Raw genomic sequence first — 18,575 nt, forward strand, 5'->3', positions numbered from 1 at the left:
CTCCAGAAAGTCTTCCCCACCCAGGGATTGAACCCATGTCCCCTGCATTGGCAGGCGGGTTCTATACCACTGAGCCCCCTGGGAAGCCCCACAAAATAGAATGACTAATAGTAATTACAGAAATAGCAGTAATAAAGCTATAGAAATCAAAATGCCCACTGTATATCAGAACGGTTTCTTCCAGTTGCTGTCTATACTTTCTTGTCCTTATTTCTCACAGAAGCCTAAGGATTAAATCTTTCTACTTCTATTTTTACAGGTAACCTTAAGATGACTTCAAGTTTAAATAAACCCCCTAAGGAAGTGGCAGCGTAGATGCAGGGGGTAGATGCTGCTTTAGGTCAGGTTGGGGGCCCCTGGAGCCCTTGCAGGCTTCACTGTGGCCTCAAGCCTCCCCATGGTAACATATCCCCCTTCCCAGCAACTCCGCTCACCTTGGAGCCAAGGATCCCCCACCAAGGAGGATGGAGAAATAACTTGAGGCCCCAAAACCAGACTCTCTTGTGTGGGTCATAGTTCTGTCCCAAGTCATTCTATTCCTCAACAGTCACTGGAACTTTTCATTTCACCTGGTATTTAGGGGTCAATGTGTTTGGATGATGTAGTCATTCCACACCCCTGACGGTGCTCAGATCATGCAGGAATCTTCATTTATTAAAAAACTGTCTTTAACCTTCCTCAAAGAAGGTCAAAACTCTTTAGGGACATTTAGCCCAGCCTTCACCGTGCCAGGGCTGGCTCTGAGATGGACAGTCTTGTCCCTGCCCAGTCCCATCCTCACTGTCTGGACAGAACTAACACTTCACACTTCAGTTCAGTTCAGTCACTCAGTCGTGTCCGACTCTTTGTGACCCCATGGACTGCAGCACGCCACACCTCCCTGTCCATCACCAACTCCTGGAGTTGCTCAAACTCATGTCCATTGAGTCGGTGATGCCATCCAACCATCTCATCCTCTGTCAGCCCCTTCTCCTCCTGCCTTCAATCTTTCCCAGCATCAGGGCCTTTTCAAATGAGTCACTTCTTTGCATCAGGTGGCCAAAATGTTGGAGTTTCAGCTTCAGCATCAGTCCTTCCAATGAATATTCAGGGCTAATTTCCTTTAGGATGGACTGGTTGGATCTCCTTGCAGTCCAAGGGACTCTCAAGAGTCTTCTCCAACACCACAGTTCAAAAGCATCAATTCTTCAGTGCTCAGCTTTCTTTATGGTCCAACTGTCACATCCATACATGACCACTGGAAAAACATATCACAGCGGGTCTCAATTTATTTCTGTAGAATCTCTCTTACAGAATGGATGTAGTGTTCAAAGTGTTATGTCTCGAATGTTGTGTGGGAGACCATCCTGTGTCTAAGGTTAAGAAGCACCAGGGATTATTTCTTAATTCATCTTCACAGCATCCCATGTCCCAAGTGGAATCTCCCGGTTACCCAAGGTCCCACCAACCCAGACAGCAACAGGGCACCATTCAGTAGATCTGTTCATCTGTGCGTGGTTGCCATGGTTGGGGGCAGAGAGTATGGCTCTGCTCAAAGGACATGTTCTGCAGTGTCATACGCCCAACAGGAACCAAGCCCTGTGAAGCGGATGGAAATCGGACTGTGTGCTACAGTTCTACACGTATAAATCACACATGAAATGACCTTTCTAACTCAAGTCAAACTCCTACTGAACCAAACATCATACATTTCCAGTTTTGGAAGATTTTGAACATCTTCGAAGTCACCACCCTAAATTTCTACTGACCTTTTTTAAAAAGTTATAATTGGAGTGTAATTGCTTCACAAGGTTGTGTTACTTTCTGCTGTACGAAGTGACTGCTAAATGTATACATATATCCCCTCCGTCTTGGACCTCCCTCCCACCCCTCCCCACTCCCGCCCACACGTCATTGCAGAGCACCCAGCGGAGTTTGCGGAGCTGTACAACTGTTTCCTGCTAGTGATCTGTTGTATTAATACACATGATAGTGTATACTGACCCTTATTAAACGTTTTGTCAATTCACAAGGGATTGAGGGATCTGTAGAACTCAGGGCCATCGATGTGCATGCCTTGTGGGTGAAAAATCACTCGAGGCAAAGTGTTTGGTTCTTTGGCCCCATGCTCATTTGAATTACAAATTGGAGCAGACCCCTGTGCTCTCCTTTCTTGGTGAGAGGCAGGTTTGTCCCGGGGACTGGGTTAACCCTGTTTTCTCTCTGCTGACTCTCATTCTCTGTCTTTACCATCGTCTTGGACACAACAGTTCTGTGGAAGGAGATCATTCAACGACACGGTGGCGTCATCACAGACACCCTGAGTGTCAGTTGCCTGGCGAAGATCACCGATGGCTTCACGCAAGGACACATTGTCCAAGTGGTGAAGGAGGTGCTCACGGAGCGGAGAATCCGCCAGCAGTCCCACAAGCCACTCACTGCCCTCGAGTTCATTGCCTCTCTCACCAGCATGAATCCTGTCTACCAGGAGGAAGAAGACAGCTTTAAGGTAAATGCAGCGCATGTCTCAGCAACAAAGGCTTGTCATACACGACACCACCACCCTCCTCTATTCATGCATTTGGACTCTGCCATATCCAGTGAAATTTGAGGTCCACAGTGTCTTCTGGCCTTAGCAATAAAACATGTGTCTTCTAAATCTTAGGAAAATTGTGATCTGTAACCTTATAAGTGAAAGTGAAAGTCGCTCAGTCGTGTCCAACTCTTTGTGACCCCATGGACTATACAGTCCATGGAATTCTCCAGGCCAGAATACTGCAGTGGGTAGCCTTTCCCTGCTCCAGAGGATCTTCTCAACCCAGGGATTGAACCCAGGTCTTCCGCATTGCAGGCAGATTCTTTATCAGTTGAGCCGTAAGAGAACCTTATAAGAGAACAATCAAATTGCAGAATTGAGTAGCAGCTTCAGAACTATTGGATTTGCACACACACACACACACACACACACACACACCTGTTCTCATTGGTTTTTACTTTCACAATTCACATAACGGAACAGGTTTTGCCTGGAGAAAACCATTCCCTAAACAGTGTACTTCCAGCCAATGCTGGCTTGTGTCATATGTGCCTGGGTTCACTTGTGATAGGAAATCACGAGAAGATTCAGCTGGATTTAGTTTTCTAATTTTTGAACACATTCTGAGATGTTCACAGAATTGTTTTCTTCCAGGTCCCTCTGCTATAGGAGGAAAAGAACCAGCCAAGAGTGATGTGCCTTCTCCAAGCACTGTCAGAATTACACCCCCTCACCCTCACCCCCCAAGGCCCAGGCCAGCAGGCGCCCCTTCAAACCCTTTTCATAGCAATGAGCACCATTGAGTTCTCTTTCTGGACCTGAAGGTAGTTTTCTTGGCCAACTAGGAATAAAAAAAAGGGAAACTGTATCCATGAAATTATATCCATCACCATCTTGGCCATTCAGTCACCAGAAAGAGTTGGAATTTTCGTTCAGACCTCTCATCTTTGATAGCCTGCCTGGGACTAGGGAAATCCCCTCTACAATGGGTCGTGTTTCCACCAACTCTAGAAACTGTTCCCCTTCTGCTTTGCCACTGATGGGTCAATGAAGATGAAAAATAGTCACCACACTGATTCCAAAAATAATGGTCTGCACACGAGTTGACAGACTTTTTCCTTAAAGGGCCAGACAGTAAATGTTTTAGGCTTCAAAAACTATGTGGTCTCTGTCCCAACTGTTTAACTCTACGTCCTGCCTCAAAAGTGTCCAGACGCAGCAAATAAATGAATGGGTGTGGCCGGGTGCCAATGAAACTTTATTTGCAAAAACAGACAACAGACCAACTTTGGCCCATCAGCCACAGTTCCCTGATCCTTGCTCTAGAAAAGTCAGAAGAAATATTTACGACTCCAAGTTGAAGTTTTTGCCAGCGTCTGAATTATACTCCCTAACTATTTAAACCTTGTTAGTGTTGACTGCAAATATTAATCCTCTTCAAGCGATATATCCTTGTTAGAAATCCCCAGGTTATTTCTCCTTTGTAAAATGACAATGTCCTTCCCTATTTTGAGGAACTAGGTTTGAGTGTTTTCTCTTAGCTGGGTTTTTTACTGTCTGAAATAATCTCTAGAAGCTTTCTACCTGTTACAGGTACTTGAGATCCAGTGACTAGAATCCATCGTATTAATCCAAAGGAGGAAATGCTGCCATTTTATAACCTGGGGTGAAAACGCATATGTTTCTTGCATCTGCTTCTCATACTCGTTTTTGTTGGGGTTTTTTTAACTTCAAACTTTTTATTTCGTAGTGGGGTGTAGCTGATTAACAGTGTTCTGATAGTTTCAGGTGAGCAGCGAGGAGACTCGGCCATACAGATACGTGGATCTTTTCTCCTCCAAGCTCCCTTCCCATCCAGGCTGCCACATAACACTGAGCAGAGTCCCATCATGTTCGTTTTTCAAAGGAACTAAATCATTTTACCACCATCATCACTTACCCACCCGCCCCATCCATTTCCGCTTCCTGTCTTTACTCTGGGATTCACCCAGCACCTGGCCCCAGCTAGACGTTCAGTTAACTTGTTGAGTGGGAAATGGATTGAGCAGATGGACAGATGGAATGACACTGTCACTCTTCCAGATAATGAGATTGCATGGCTGTAGATGCTGGTAACCAGGTCTATCATCGTCACCCTGAGAAGTTCCACCTAACTGTGCTGCTAACAGTGTGTCAGACTGAGATCTTTCTTACAGGTTCTCCAGACACATGTACCTGCTCCGTGGACGTGATGGAGAACATACTGAATGATAAGAATGTAATAGTCATAACAATGTTAGCTAATACTGTTGTGACTATTAGCCAGGCACCCTATGAATTCAGACCTCACCATTGCTCTATTTTGCAGATGAAGAAACTGGGTTATAGTCAGTTTCAAACAGGTCTACACTCGAGTCCCTGGAACCTGGGAATTTGTCAGGTTGCATGGCAAAGGGGAATTCAGATGGAGTAAGGCTGCTAATCAGCTTGCCTGAGGACAGATCACCCTGAATTATCCTCATGAGGCCAGTGTACTCATAAAAATTAGAAGAGGGCGTCAGAAGAGAAACAGAAAGACGGCCGCATGAGGGGTCACTGGACCTCCAGGTAGCCCAGCACTGCTGCCCAGAGGCGGAGATGAGGCCACCAGCCAGGAGGGCAGGTGGCCTCTGGAAGCTACAAGAGACAAGGGGATGGATTCTCCCCCAGAGCTCCAGAAGGGAATACAGCCTGCAGACACCTTGATTTTAGCCCCATGAGACCCCTTTTGGACTTCTGACCTACAGAACTGTAAGATATTAAGTGCTTTGTTTTAAGCCACTAAGTATGTAGTAATGTGCTACAGCAGCCAAAATAAAACAACCAGAAAAAGAAAACCACAAGAGGACTTGTTCCAGGTGACACAGCTTAAAAGGAGCAGAGCTGACGTTCAAACCTTACTCCGAAGCCAGTGCCATTGAACGCAGTCCATCCTGTGTCTCAGTAAATTAGTTGTCACCTTAACTGCTTGGCCACCTCACCTTTCGTTGAAAGGTAAGCCAAAGCTAAAAAAGAATGACAAAATCCCCAAGTGCCAGAAACAAAGATAAATCTCAAACACAGGGACAGCCAGATGCATGGCATGTAGCATAGACAGAAATAGGAATAGAAAGCAAAAAGGGTTAGGAGTCGTGGCAGATACAATGACGAATCTGCTGCCTCCATGACTAGATGTTTGACGTCCCAATACCACCAAGGAGCATCCTGTAAGACTTCTAAACATCCGGTAAGACCTGGTTCTGAATGTGGGCTTAGAGAACACATGGAAGCAACTTCAGCACTGCTCAGGAACGGAGGCATAACGAGAGAAAGAGAGAGGCCAAGACAAATCTGAAAATCAAAATTCCAAAACATTTCAGAAAATCTAGTGCTGAGTACAATCTTCAAACAGAAATTATTAAAAGACAATAGTTTAAACAAAAATCTAATTACATTAGATTTTAATCCATTATGTTAGATTATATTAATATAATTAGATTAGTATAATGAAACCATAACTTCCATTAGAGAAACATACAAAGGTTTGAAACAAAGATGGGCAGAAATGGAGTAAAAACAGATAATTATATCAAAAAAAAGCCCACAGAAAGCTTAGAAATGAAAAATATAGTCACTAACATAAAAAGTCAAAAAACAAAAGAGATGTGAATGCCAGGCTAGAGATGGTCAAAGAACAGATTAGTGGAATGGATGATGGTCCTAGGGAGCTCCCTCAGAAAGCAGCACAAAAAAATAAACAGATAAAACCTATAAATGGCAAGTAACAGCCTTTGAAAACATTGGCACCCAGATAATAGTTTTGGAAGAAGAGAGGAAATACCAGAGGAATGATTATTTGAAGAAATACTTGCTAAGAACTTTCTTAACTTGAATACATGAATTCTTAGATTAAAAACAAATTCCACATGCCCAGCCGAATGAGTAAAACAGATCTATGTCTACATACATTATTGTCAAACTGAGAACAAGATGACAAGCCAGTCTTATGATACCAGATTACCTGCAGAGAAGCAGTGGGGAAATTAGACGTCTCCTTGGCAACAATTAGTACCAGAAGAAAGTGAAAGCCTATCTTCAAAGTGCTGAGGAAAAATAACTGGCTGCCTAAAATCTATATCCAGCAAAACTAGCCTCCAGGGGATTCTCAGGAATCAGAGTAGTAAAGAATTCTCCTGGCAATGCTGGAGATGCAAGAGACACAGGTTCAATCCCCGGGTCAGGAAGATCTGCTAGAGAGGGAAATGGCAACCCACTCCAGTATTCTTGTCTGGAGAATCCCGTGGGCAGAGAAGCCTGATGGGCTACAGTCCGTGAGGTCACAAAGAGACATGACTGAGCACACAGCACACATACTTACACACAAACCAGCATCCAAGAGATGGAAGAAAATACAGGCATTTTAAGACAAAGACTGAGACAGTGTCCTACTCACACCCCTTCAGAGATAAAATTGAAGAGGCTCATGACCTACCTACAACCCCAGGAATTCTTTTTTGGGTATATGCCCCAGAGAAGCTTTCTAATATAAGCTTTCTCATATATATTAAACTTGTGAATTTCAACAGCATTCATAATGACAAAATATTGAAAATCACCTCTAAGTCCGTCAATAGGAGAATTGATAAATAATGTTTATTATAGTCATTTAAGGGCTTCCCAATAGCTCACTGGGTAAAGAATCCACCTGCAGTGCAAGAGACACAGGTTCAATCCCTGGGTTGCAAAGATCCCCTGGAGGAGGAAATGGCTTTCTGCTTAGAAGAAAAGCTATAGAAAAGCCTAGACAGCATATTAAAAAGCAGAGACGTTACCTTGCCAACAAAGGTCCATCTAGTCAAAGCTATGGTTTTTCCAGTAGTCATGTATGAATGTGAGAGTTGTGTACCATAAAGAAAGCTGAGCACTGAAGAATTGATGCTTTTGAACTGCGGTGTTGGAGAAGACTCTTCAGAGTCCCTTGGACTGCAAGGAGATCCATCCAGTCCATCCTAAAGGAAGTCAGCCTGAATATTCATTGGAAGGACTGATGCTGAAGCCGAAACTCCAATACTTTGGCCACCTGATGCGAAGAACTGACTCATTGGAAAAGACCCTGATACTGGGAAAGATTGAAGGAAGGAGGAGAAGGGGCCGACAGAGGATGAGATGGTTGGATGGCATCACCGATGCGATCGACATGAGTTTGAGCAAGCTCTAGGAGTTGGTGATGGACATGCAGTCCTGGCCTGCTGCAGTCCATGGGGTCACAGTAGGACATCGCTGAGCAACTAAGCATAAACACAAACAATAGTCATTTAATGAAATACGACTTCAGAGTTTGCAAGCCAAAGTGTTTCTCAAATTTCAAATATAAGTGAAGGTTGAGAAACACGTCATTACAGGGCCAGTTGTGATTATTGAGTGCTTTTGGGATCTTTTGGCTCCAGTGTTTCTGTCTTGTTTTCAACAGTCTCCCTCAGAGTGTTTGAAGCCCTCCCAAGGTTCACAGTTGGTCATCAGTCCAGCTGATGGTCTTGTCTGAACCACAGGGAGCTACTCACATTACCAAAAAAACCTCGGTAACTTGGGGTTAGAGCAAGACCCCCAGGAAGTCAGGTGACTTAGTGGGAAGGGCTCTTGGTTTGACCTGGCAAGTAGTCTCTCTGTTAACTCTTTAAGGTGAAAGTTTCAAATACTGTAGAAATATACAAAACCACTAAGAAAGAACATACCTTAAAAGCCCAGAGTTTAATGGCTGCTTGCCCCCTTCCTTTCAGCAAGCTTGTCTTTATTTTTAAGGGCATACCAGTGAATTCATGTCATTTTCATATTTTCCTAAACATCTGTTTGATTTCAGGACTGGTATGCCAAGACCCCTATGGGTAAAAAGCGAGCCTTGGCATTAACAGGAGGTAACAAAGAAAATGAAAAGGACAAAGGAAAAAAGGAGAAGAAAGGGAAAAAGGAGGAAAAGAAAAAGTAATGCCTTTCTGAGGAGCCGGGGATGCGGGTGTCTCTGACTTGACAGAGGAGATTGACCATTGCCCATCTGAAGACCCGCATTGATGCCCCATGCCCATCAGCCTTGCTCCCACTCAGGTCTTCATAGGTTGACCACCAAGTTAGCTGTCCATAACAACCATTTCTACAGCTTGTAACTGTTTCTTAGCCTATGTAAAGTTTGTATATAAGCCAAACTCACTCTTCACATACTCCACAATCTCTCCACAAGTTGGATACTTCATCTCAACAGTACTAGTTGCCAGATTTAAATGTTGATAGTTAGAAAATATTCTAATTTGACAACTAGTACGTTCAGTCTGTCATTGATATGACTAGGTTTGTAGTAATTCATGTATACCATATATTATCTTGCACATATTTTAATAAATTAATTCTTTGCTCTATTCATATACTTTAAATAATGGAATAAAAACTTTTTCTTGAACTGACTCTAATTTGGTTGCTAAAGCTAAAAAAGGATTTTTAAATTAATGATTTCAATCTTCTGACTTTAAATATGGGGAGGCTGAGACCCAGGGCCACAGAGCTAATATTTGGAACACGGAGGCTGAAGTCGTTGCCTCAGTTCCCAGGTGACTGATCTTTGGAAGTGCTGGAGCACTGGCAGCCCAACAGCTAGATGAAAAGCACAGCATGAAAATGGAGTAGGCACTTCCCCGGCAATCCAGTGGCCCTGGGTTCAATCCCTGGTCGGGGACCTAAGTGCCCGTGAGGTGTAGCCAAAAATAAAATGGGATAAGAATTGTAGAAGAGAAATGCTAAACAAAGAAGTAAAACAAATGCTAAGGAAAAAAAAAAGAATTAAAGAATAGAAAAATGAGGGTCAAAGATAAGTTTCAGTTTTGTAAGAACATGAATGCCTACTTGGTAGAAGACAGTGAGTGACCCACTTCTAAACTGTGAGAACACAGAGGAAGGAGACAAGCTGAGGTGGGGTAAACTTAATTAAATTTAATTCAAATTAACTGTTGCACAGTATGGGGCTATGGCACAGAAAGTTCTACAATCTCCTTCTCTATAGACCCAGCTTCGTCTCCAGGCTTTCCCGAGATATTCAATGGGTTAGATCTTTAATGCCAGAAACAGGCAGTGGTTCCCAGGTATCTTCTGGCCATCAGCATAGACCCCTCAGCCTGCGTCTGTACAGGACATGGGCACAGATTAGGAGAGAAAGAGACAGCCCGGGCCCACATGCACCAAGTCTGCTCTGTACGTCTCTGAATCTGTTCTCTCGAACAAACCACTTTTCCAAGTTCACCGCCATAGATTTGCCAAAGGAACCCCGACTTCAGCCGTCAGCCTGTTGGCCCCTTAACCACCCCAGACCATGTCTGGCCAAGGCTCCAAGAGGCCTGAGGGGTGGACAGACTCCCCACTCTGAGCCCAGAGAGCAGGGAAACCTTCATCTCTCCAGGGTGAGTCCCCTCTTTTCACATGTCATGGGAGCAAATCCTTGGTTTTGATCCCAGACGAGAACTTCAAGGCTCTGGGGTTTGGTGTTCATTGCAAATAATAGAATCCAAGTTATAAAGCCATGAGAATCACTACATCATCGTCCACTGGCCAGCTCATCAAACCGTAAGGGATGCATGTTTAATTTATTTTTACTTACTTTTTGGCCACACCATTCAGCATGCAGGATCTTAGTTCCCCAACCAGAAGTCAAACCTGTGCTCCACGCAATGGAAATGCAGATTTTTAACCACTGGGCCACCAGAGAAGCCCCACAATCCATGTTTAAAATCTGAGGTCTTCCTGGGAAAATGATGCAGCCATGTGCTACAACCCCTGTTCTTACCTGATGCAGAGAAATGACAGCCTTGACTGATGGGAGGAAAGGAAAATAAAAGCATGCAGAGGGGGGAAGAAGGAAGGAACTGTGGGAAGGAAGGACAAACAGACACTTCTGAGCTGGGGCCTGAGCTGTTCCTGGGCCTGATGTGACAATTCGCCCCTCCTGAGCATGTTCTTAAGTGAAGGAGACAGTAATGAATGTCATTAACCCTCATTAAAGGAGCTTCTGTGCAATGAAATCTGACTAAAGTGGAATTAAAGCTCTCAGTGGCTCTGCCCTCAGCTTGCCCTGTTTTTGGACCCGGAACGACTGCGGGCTAACTCAGCATTCTTTTGAGCATGTTCCTGAGACTGTCAGTCCTTAAACAGACACCTCGGTCCAGAACTAGAAGGTTTAGGACACCCTAACGCTGAGGCTTCCCAGGTGGCAAAGATGCTAAAGAACTCACCTGCCAAACCAGGAGACATGAGTTCGATCCCTGGGTTGGGAAGATCCGCTAGCAGAGGAAATGGCAACCCACTCCAGTATCCTTGCCTGGGGAAGCCCGTGGACAGAGGAGCCTGGTGGCTACAGTGCATGGGGCCTCAAAGAGCAGGATATGACTGAGCACGTCTGCAAAGTTCAAGTGCACAACGCTCGGAAACTATTTTCGAGGTTCTTCCTAATGCTCCATCATGTGTGATATGAAGACAGCAACTGTGGGTGGTGTCACGTGGTTATTTCAAAGGGCGACACTAGCTTCAGCCACTCGTGACTTCAAGGGGCCCAAGCTACTTTTGGCTTCTGGTGCCCTTGCAGGTCTGAAGATTTTAAGAGAAGCATAGATGATACTAACCCACTCCAGTGTTCTTGCCTGGAGGATCCCAGGGATGGGGGAGCCTGGTGGGCTGCCATCTATGGGGTCACACAGAGTCAGACAAGACTGAAGCGACTTAGCAGCAGCAGCAGTAGCAGCAGATGATACTAACAAGCACAGAGAAACCACAAAAGACCAATGGGTTTGAAACCAAGAGGGCAGCTACTTCAACAGTAAGGTTTGGAAAATCAAAGGGATCTTGACCCAAAATATGTCTCCCTGCACCATGAGGCTTCCCAGGCGGCACTAGTGGGAAAGAACCCACCTGCCAACGCAGGAGGCAGACGAAGGTTTGATCCCTGAGTGGAGAAGATCCCCTGGAGAAAGGAATGGCAACCCACTCCAGTATTCTTGCCTGGAGAATCCCATGGACTGGGGAGCCTGGTGGGCTACAGTCCACAGGGTCGCAAAGAGTTGGACACGACTGAGCAACTTGGCACCATGCACTGTTAGAATCACTCATTCACTGATGGGTCGTCCCCTTATCCATCCCCAGCCATTAGAAGACACAGTTGCAGCATGCAGAGATGTGGGGTTCATTCTCCAAGTCTATTACTGAGCACCTTCTATGTGCCAAGATGCTCAAGGGAACGGCTTTGCAGTCTAGTGGGGGTGGGGCCATCAATAAACGACTTATGTACTGGCTACATGGACCCAGATCCGAACAAGGGGTGTGGGAACTGGGGCACCCACCCTAAGACTTAGCCTAAGGGATCCAGCTTAGCAATGATTCCTGGATGGAGAATCTGAGATTCCATGAGTATATGGCAGATCTGTCTGATTGCTTAGCTCTTCAAAACGGCTGCACTTCCTGCCCATATAACTACCTAAGACGGCGTATTTAGGGCCCCTGGCACGTGGAATGCACTCCCTATGGGTTTATCGCCTCATAGACATTTCACAGTGCACTTTGCATATTGGGTTTTGGGGCGATAACCCAGAGCCCAGGAGTCTGCCTCCAGGAGTCCTGGCCTCTGCCCCCATACTCCACCCTCACACCCACCCCCACCCTCCAACTCCCCCAACCCACACCCACTGAACCGTCCTCAGAAGTCTCTCTCTTCACACAGGGCAGCTCACCCAGGTCCTCCACATGGCAAACGGACAGGGCCTCTCTCTTTTGGCCTAGAGATTAAGCATCTTAGAAATTCTGTCTCCACCATCAATTCCAGAGGTTTAGAGCAAAGGCCTTGACTGACCCCCCACTCTTGCTGGCCCTGTGCCCTCCGCGTCTTCACTGGGCAGGAGTTTGGTCTCTGCCTCGCGCTGCGGTGAGGAGCGATCCCAGCTCTGACCAGTGTGCCCAGCAGAGCCGGGTACCTGGTGAGGTCTCTGTGAACACCACCTGCTCTTCCACAGCAGGTCCCCAGCTTCCTGAGACGACAGTGCAGTGTGGTGACGTGATGGAGGGTTGCCCTGGGACAGCCCTGCCTCCCCAGGGCCAGGGTGTACCTGCAGAACCAGGGCCCTCTGCAGGGTCCCCCCACCACCCCCACCCCCAGCCCTTCCCCTTGACCGTTTCCCTTGTGGCCCGTCTGGGGTCTGGGAGGCCTCTGTCGCCCCCTCGGGGACACCACGGGCTCATCTCTAGAGCCCCTGGGTAGAGAGATCACTGCTCCAGCCTGTTCACAGGTCTCTCCCAGCCCATCTGGAAGGACATCAGCCAGCATCTGGGAGGAGGGCTGTGGCTTCTTGGAAAGCCCCGTGGTCTGGGCCCGGCTGAGTCCAGACTCACAAGCGAGCTGGGTGACCTTGAGCCAGTCCAACCATACACATCCACACACACACAACACATAACACTGCACACAGAAACACACGAGCCACACACACACATGCGCACACACGTGAACGCACAGACAAAACACATGCACTGATACCCACGTATGTACACATCCCACCCCTGTGAACCCACGCACACCCACACACCCATGAGCACATGTTCACGTGCACACATGCATGCACACCCCCGTGGCCCCCACTTTCTCAGCAGGGCTGATGGCAGATGCCCCTGACGCCGGCTTCCCTGAGCCTCAGGGCTCCCCCCGAGAGCAGCACAAGAGGGAGGCGTCCCCGCAGGCGCTCCTGGGCCCCGCAGTGTGTTTACGAGCTGCACTGAGCGAGTGCATGGTGAAGACATCCGCCTCCTGATCCCCGTGGGAGGGGGTTGAGGGCTTCCCGCTGCAGCAGGAAAGGCTGACTTGGCCCCCCCATGGCTCCCCGCTGCACAGGGAGCAGGAAGGGCCGCTCAGAAGAGTGCAGCCACAAAAAACCCAAACCAGACTCCCCGCTCTCCACGCAGAGCTCAGAGAGGTTGTCAGCCTTCCCAAAGTCACAGAGTTGCTCCAGACACCACCAGACCACACCACGACTCGGGGGACGGGGAGGGAAGCTGAACACCGGTGGTGCAGGGCCCTTCCTGGGGGTCCCCAGGGAGCCACATGTGTTTCCTCATCTGTGAAAGACCTGGGGGTGAGACTCATAAACATCCTTCTAGCTCTGAGTTCCTGTTGCCCTTGGGATGGAAGCACTCCAGAGAAGGAGGTCTTAAGCCTTAACCCATGACAGTCATCAGGGTCACTGGCGATAAGAAGACTGTGACCAGGCTCACCCGACTCCTAAACACCTGGGCTCGGACGCATCCCCGAGGGCAGCACCCGCAGCATTGCGAGGCAGGGTCCTCTGCCTGCAGCCCAATATTCAGCATCTCTACAGTGAACAGAGCAGCGTGCCGGGGTCAGGGCGGGGGCTACCCCAACAGAAGCAAGCCCAGTGCTGATGAAGAAGATAAACAGCTGGAGTCAGAGCTGCCGTGCTCTGCATGTGATTCTCTGAACATCCTGGCTGATTTCATGTCCCAGAATTACAGATTTAGGGCTGGAGCCCTGTCTGGTGAGAGGTCTTCCTCGCCCTGGAGAGCAAGGGCAATATTCATCTACCCCTGCAGAGTCAGACACGACTACAGTGACTCAGCACAGATGGGCTCTCACCACCTGAAACTGCCTTTAGAGTCTTTCTTCTGAAGGAGAACTTTCCAATAGTCTTTTATCAAAACGTGAACGCTCGTGAGAGGGGATGTGCATTCGGGATTTTGTTGAGTTATGACACAAATACAATAAAGGCACTTTGCTCACCATCCAGGATTTGAAGTGGAGGTGGTGCCAGCACTTTAGAAGCCCACTTGCAGAGATGTCCAATCAACAGACAAACAGATAAAATAATATATGGTATATTGAATAATGAAATGAAATAATGAATAATGAAATGAAATAATGAATAATGAAATGTTGTTGTTCAGTCTGACTCTTTGTGACCCCATGGATTGCAGCACGCCAGGCTCCTCTGTCCTTCACCATCTCCTGGAGTTTGTTCAAACTTATGTCTGTTGAGCCACCAACTCATCACTGACTCAATGGAATATTACTCAGTCATAAAAAAGAAGGAAAGAATGCAATTTGAGGCAGATTATCATACTAAGTGAAGCAAGCCATACAGAGAAAGACAGATGTCATATGATACTGCATATTTGTGAAATAAAATAAAGGCACAAATGAACTTATTGGCAAAACAAAAAGAGATTTACAGACATAGAAAACAAACATGGTTACCAAAGGGGAATGGGGGAGGAAAGGGACAAATTAGGACCTTGGGATTAACACACACACACTATATATATATAATAGATAACCAACAAGGACCTACTGTATAGCACAGGGAATTATATTAATATTGGTAATAAACTATGAGCAAAAAGAATCTGAAAAAGGATATATGTATATAAATAACTGAATTATATCAATATATGTATATATAGCTATGACCAATTCAGACAGCATACTAAAAAGCAGAGACATTACTTGGCCAACAAAGGTCCATCTAGTCAAAGCTATGTCGTCATGTATGGACGTGAGAGTTGGACTGTGAAGAAAGCTGAGCGCCAAAGAATTGATGCTTTTGAACTGTGGTGTTGGAGAAGAGTCTTGAGAGTCCCTTGGACTGCAAGGAGATCCAACCAGTCAATCCTAAAGGAAATCAGTCCCGAATATTCATTGGAAGAACTGATGCTGAAGCTGAAACTCCAACACTTTGGCCACCTGATGCGAAGAACTGACTCCTTGGAAAACAACCTGATGCTGGGAAAGATTGAAGGCAGTAGGAGAAGGGGATGACAGAGGATGAGATGGTTGGATGGCATCACTGACTCAATGGGCAAGTTTGAGTATGCTCCAGGAGTTGGTGATGGACAGGGAGGCTTGGTGTGCTGTAGTCCATGGGGTCGCTGAGTCAGACACAACTGAGTGACTGAACTGAACTGATGTGTATAAATGGGGCTTCCCAGGCGATTCTATCGGTAAAGATCCCTTCTGCCAATGCAGGAGACATGAGAGACTTGGGTTTGATCCCTGGGTCAGGAAGATCCCCTGGAGGAGGAAATGGTAACCCACTCCAATATTCTTGCCTGGAGAATCCCATGGACAGAGAAAACTGGCAGGCTACAGTCCATAGGGTTGCAAAGAATCAGACGCAACTGAAGCAATTTAGTGCATGTATATAAATAACTGAATTACTGTGCCATAAACCTGAAACTAACACAATACTCTAGATCAGCTATACTTCAATAAAAAAATAATAATAATAAATACAAGAAAAGGAAAAAAAAAAAAGGAGAAGCCCACTTGCTGGGCTTCTGCTCTGGGTGTGGCACATGCAGGCCACTTCCAGCAGCATCCACCCAGTGAGATCTGACATTTTCCTCACCAGCCAGGCTGCCGAGTTCATGGGGCTCAGTGGTGGGGAGGTCTCCTCGGGCGGTACCCCAGCAGGGCTGGGCCTGAGCAGAAGCTGGTGCCAACCAGAAACCTCGGTCTCCCCACGGCACACACGGGGGTGCAGGGCTCAGTGCCCAGACCCACCCTGGGTCCTAGGGGCTCCCGTGGCTCCCTGAACACAGCAGGTCACCCCGCCAGGTGACCTGCAACAGCCAGAGTGGGGATGACAGCCCCACTAGAGGACAGAATTTACTCCAAGTGGAAACTAATTGATTCTGCCTCAGCAACTTCCCAATTAGCGAGAATTCTACAACTGAAGGATGAGCTGGTGGGGAACCCGAGCTTTATACAAAGCAGCTAGCCACGGACTTCAAAGGGTTCTCCAAGGCAAATTTAATTACATCCGCCCCAACCAGACATCCAAAATACCCTCGCATAGCTTTTGTGTGTGTGTTTATACTAAGTACAATGCCCACGTCCTGCGACCTGAGTATGTCTCTCTACATCATTGAAAACAGGAGTCCTTTGGAACTGGTTAGAGCAAATTATAATGCCCCCAGCCAAGTGCCTTTTGTTACGCAGCTCATCAAAAGGGGTGCCTGCCTGGCCCTCTGAAAGCTGTGGGACCACTGGGGTTCATTTGAGAACCCTCTACCCCAAGTTGGTCTTGCAAATTATTTCTGCCCTATGCAGAGAGTCTCTTTACTGTCCTCCTGGTATCAAGTGACTTTGAATCTTGCATAATACATGCTCACACATACACAGGGAAGGGATTATTGTGCTGCCAGGATTTAATAGTGTTTATGGTAATGAGCTGAAGGGACGCGGGATGACAGAGGTTTTGTGTTCGTCCCTGGAGCACGATGGTGCCATGTCCAGTGGCAGGAGAGCGTACGAGCTGTGTGGGCTCGGCCTGCATCTACAGACGGGCCTCTTCCGTCCTCCAAAGGCTCCAGATCTGGACACGGGCGGCGCCCAACCTTGGTGAAGCCCATTCCTGCCCTCTCTGCTGGTCCCGGGAGAAGGAGGCACGATCAGTCAGCCGACACTAAGATGACAACCTGACCACACAGGTTTCTACTGCGGCTTCGTGGGCTTGGCTCCCGAGGCTGGGCGGTGAGCTTGCTGCAGGCCAGCACCAAGGGGTGCTCCACCCCAGACCCTCAGCTCTGTGGAAGGTGGACCCAGCCTCTCTCCCACTAGTAAGGAACTGAACTGGGACAGGCACCCCTGTGCAGACGGCAGCTGAGAGCTCGCCACACCTGCAGAGACTAGCATCGCTTCTCTGATGGCCATGACAGCCAGGGCTCTGTGCAAAGCCAGCCCCGAAGAACCAGACACTCAGCTCAAGGCTTCTGTCCCCGATGAGGATGGAGACCGATCCCATTCTTCAAGGAGCGCACTGAGAGTTTGATGAAGAGCTGGACCAGTCAGGCGCCTGCCCAGGGATCCAGCTGAAGGGACTCCAGAACAACCCTGGGACCACAGTGCCCTCAAGTGGAGCGTGGCCAGCACTGCTCTTGGTCAGTTTGGGGCAGGGAACGTGCTCTGTTAAGCCCAGGCCATGCCGGCAATCTCTTATTCTAAATGTAAAGGCATGTATCTTGAGTACATGTGAATAAGTATCATACGTATAAGTATCATACCTAAGAATAAGTATCTTTGTTTACTAATAGAATGCAGGCTATTCTGCCATCTCCAATAAGCAAATGTACAAATATTCAAGGAATGCCCCCTTTTTTTTTGCCTGCTTGGGTGACCGCCACTCCTCAGCCTGTCCCTGCCATCTCATCTATTCTGCAAACATTCACAGGAAACGTCCATCACGCGGTGGTCCCTTCCTGGGGACTGTGGAACATTTCGGGGACAGAGAAGTATGCATGGAAAAGGGAGGGAAGAATGACCATGAGTGAGAAGAGATGATTACTGAGCCGGCAATTCCTTTGGAACTATTCCGTGCATGGCACAGGCTGCTACTGACCTCATGATGAAAGTGGTTCTCAAGTGTGAGTTGACTGAGCACTGGATGGACTTGGGCCAAAGGCGGGTCCTGGCCACGGAGGACAACGCAGAGTGTGAGGTTGCTGTGCAACAGAGGGTCTCAGCTGACTGCCCAGTGCTGTGGTCCCAGCCGAGCCCTCACCTGGTCGATAGGAAATTGTGCAAGTAAGATTCCGAAGTCCTACTTGTGTTTTCAGCGGGTCTTCAGTCACTAACTTCTTCTACTCGATCACTACTGTTGGCCAGAGTCTGCCCAGGAGGACCATGCGTGCGTGCTAAGTTGCTTCAGTCATGTCCAACTCTTTGCAACCCTATGGACTCTAGCCCACCAGGCTCCTCTGTCCATGGGATTCTCCAGGCAAGAATACTGACTGCAGTGTGTTGCCATGCCCTCCTCCAGGGGATCTTCCCAACCCAGGGATCAAACCCCTGTCTGTTATGTCTACCTGTATTGGCAAGCAAGTTCTTTACCACTTACCGCCACCTGGGAAGCCCCATGGGAGGACCATGACTTTCGCTTAAAAGATGGGCCTGGAAGACTGCTGCTGGCCATCCCCCCTGCAACCAAAGGACATGTTCTTTATCTCAGCAGCAGTAGCACATCAGCTGGCTGCAGCTGAC

The 18,575-nt window shown here is 47.5% G+C and overlaps 1 protein-coding gene across 6 annotated transcripts in view; it reads left to right on the plus strand.

Annotated features, from left to right (window-relative positions):
* The window catches only part of DRC11 (dynein regulatory complex subunit 11), a 187,615-nt gene extending 178,655 nt beyond the window's left edge, over window positions 1–8,960 (plus strand). For 4 of the 6 annotated variants that reach the window (XM_086376589.1, XM_086376598.1, XM_086376621.1 and 1 more), the window contains 2 exons: window positions 2,250–2,488; window positions 8,370–8,960. In XM_086376589.1, the coding sequence (XP_086232715.1) occupies window positions 2,250–2,488; window positions 8,370–8,495 (365 nt within the window). In that variant the 3' untranslated portion in view covers window positions 8,496–8,960. Of the gene's footprint in view, window positions 1–2,249; window positions 2,489–3,169; window positions 3,761–8,369 lie in introns of those variants that run through there. The other 2 variants (XM_086376607.1, XM_086376614.1) reach the window with 1 other exon arrangement.
* The last annotated feature ends 9,615 nt before the right edge of the window (window positions 8,961–18,575 follow it).

The sequence above is a fragment of the Bos grunniens genome, chromosome 3, assembly GCF_055505025.1.
Source record: "Bos grunniens cultivar Pamir isolate PY7600 chromosome 3, Bosgru_T2T1.0, whole genome shotgun sequence".
In the NCBI taxonomy this organism is placed as follows: domain Eukaryota; kingdom Metazoa; phylum Chordata; class Mammalia; order Artiodactyla; family Bovidae; genus Bos; species Bos grunniens.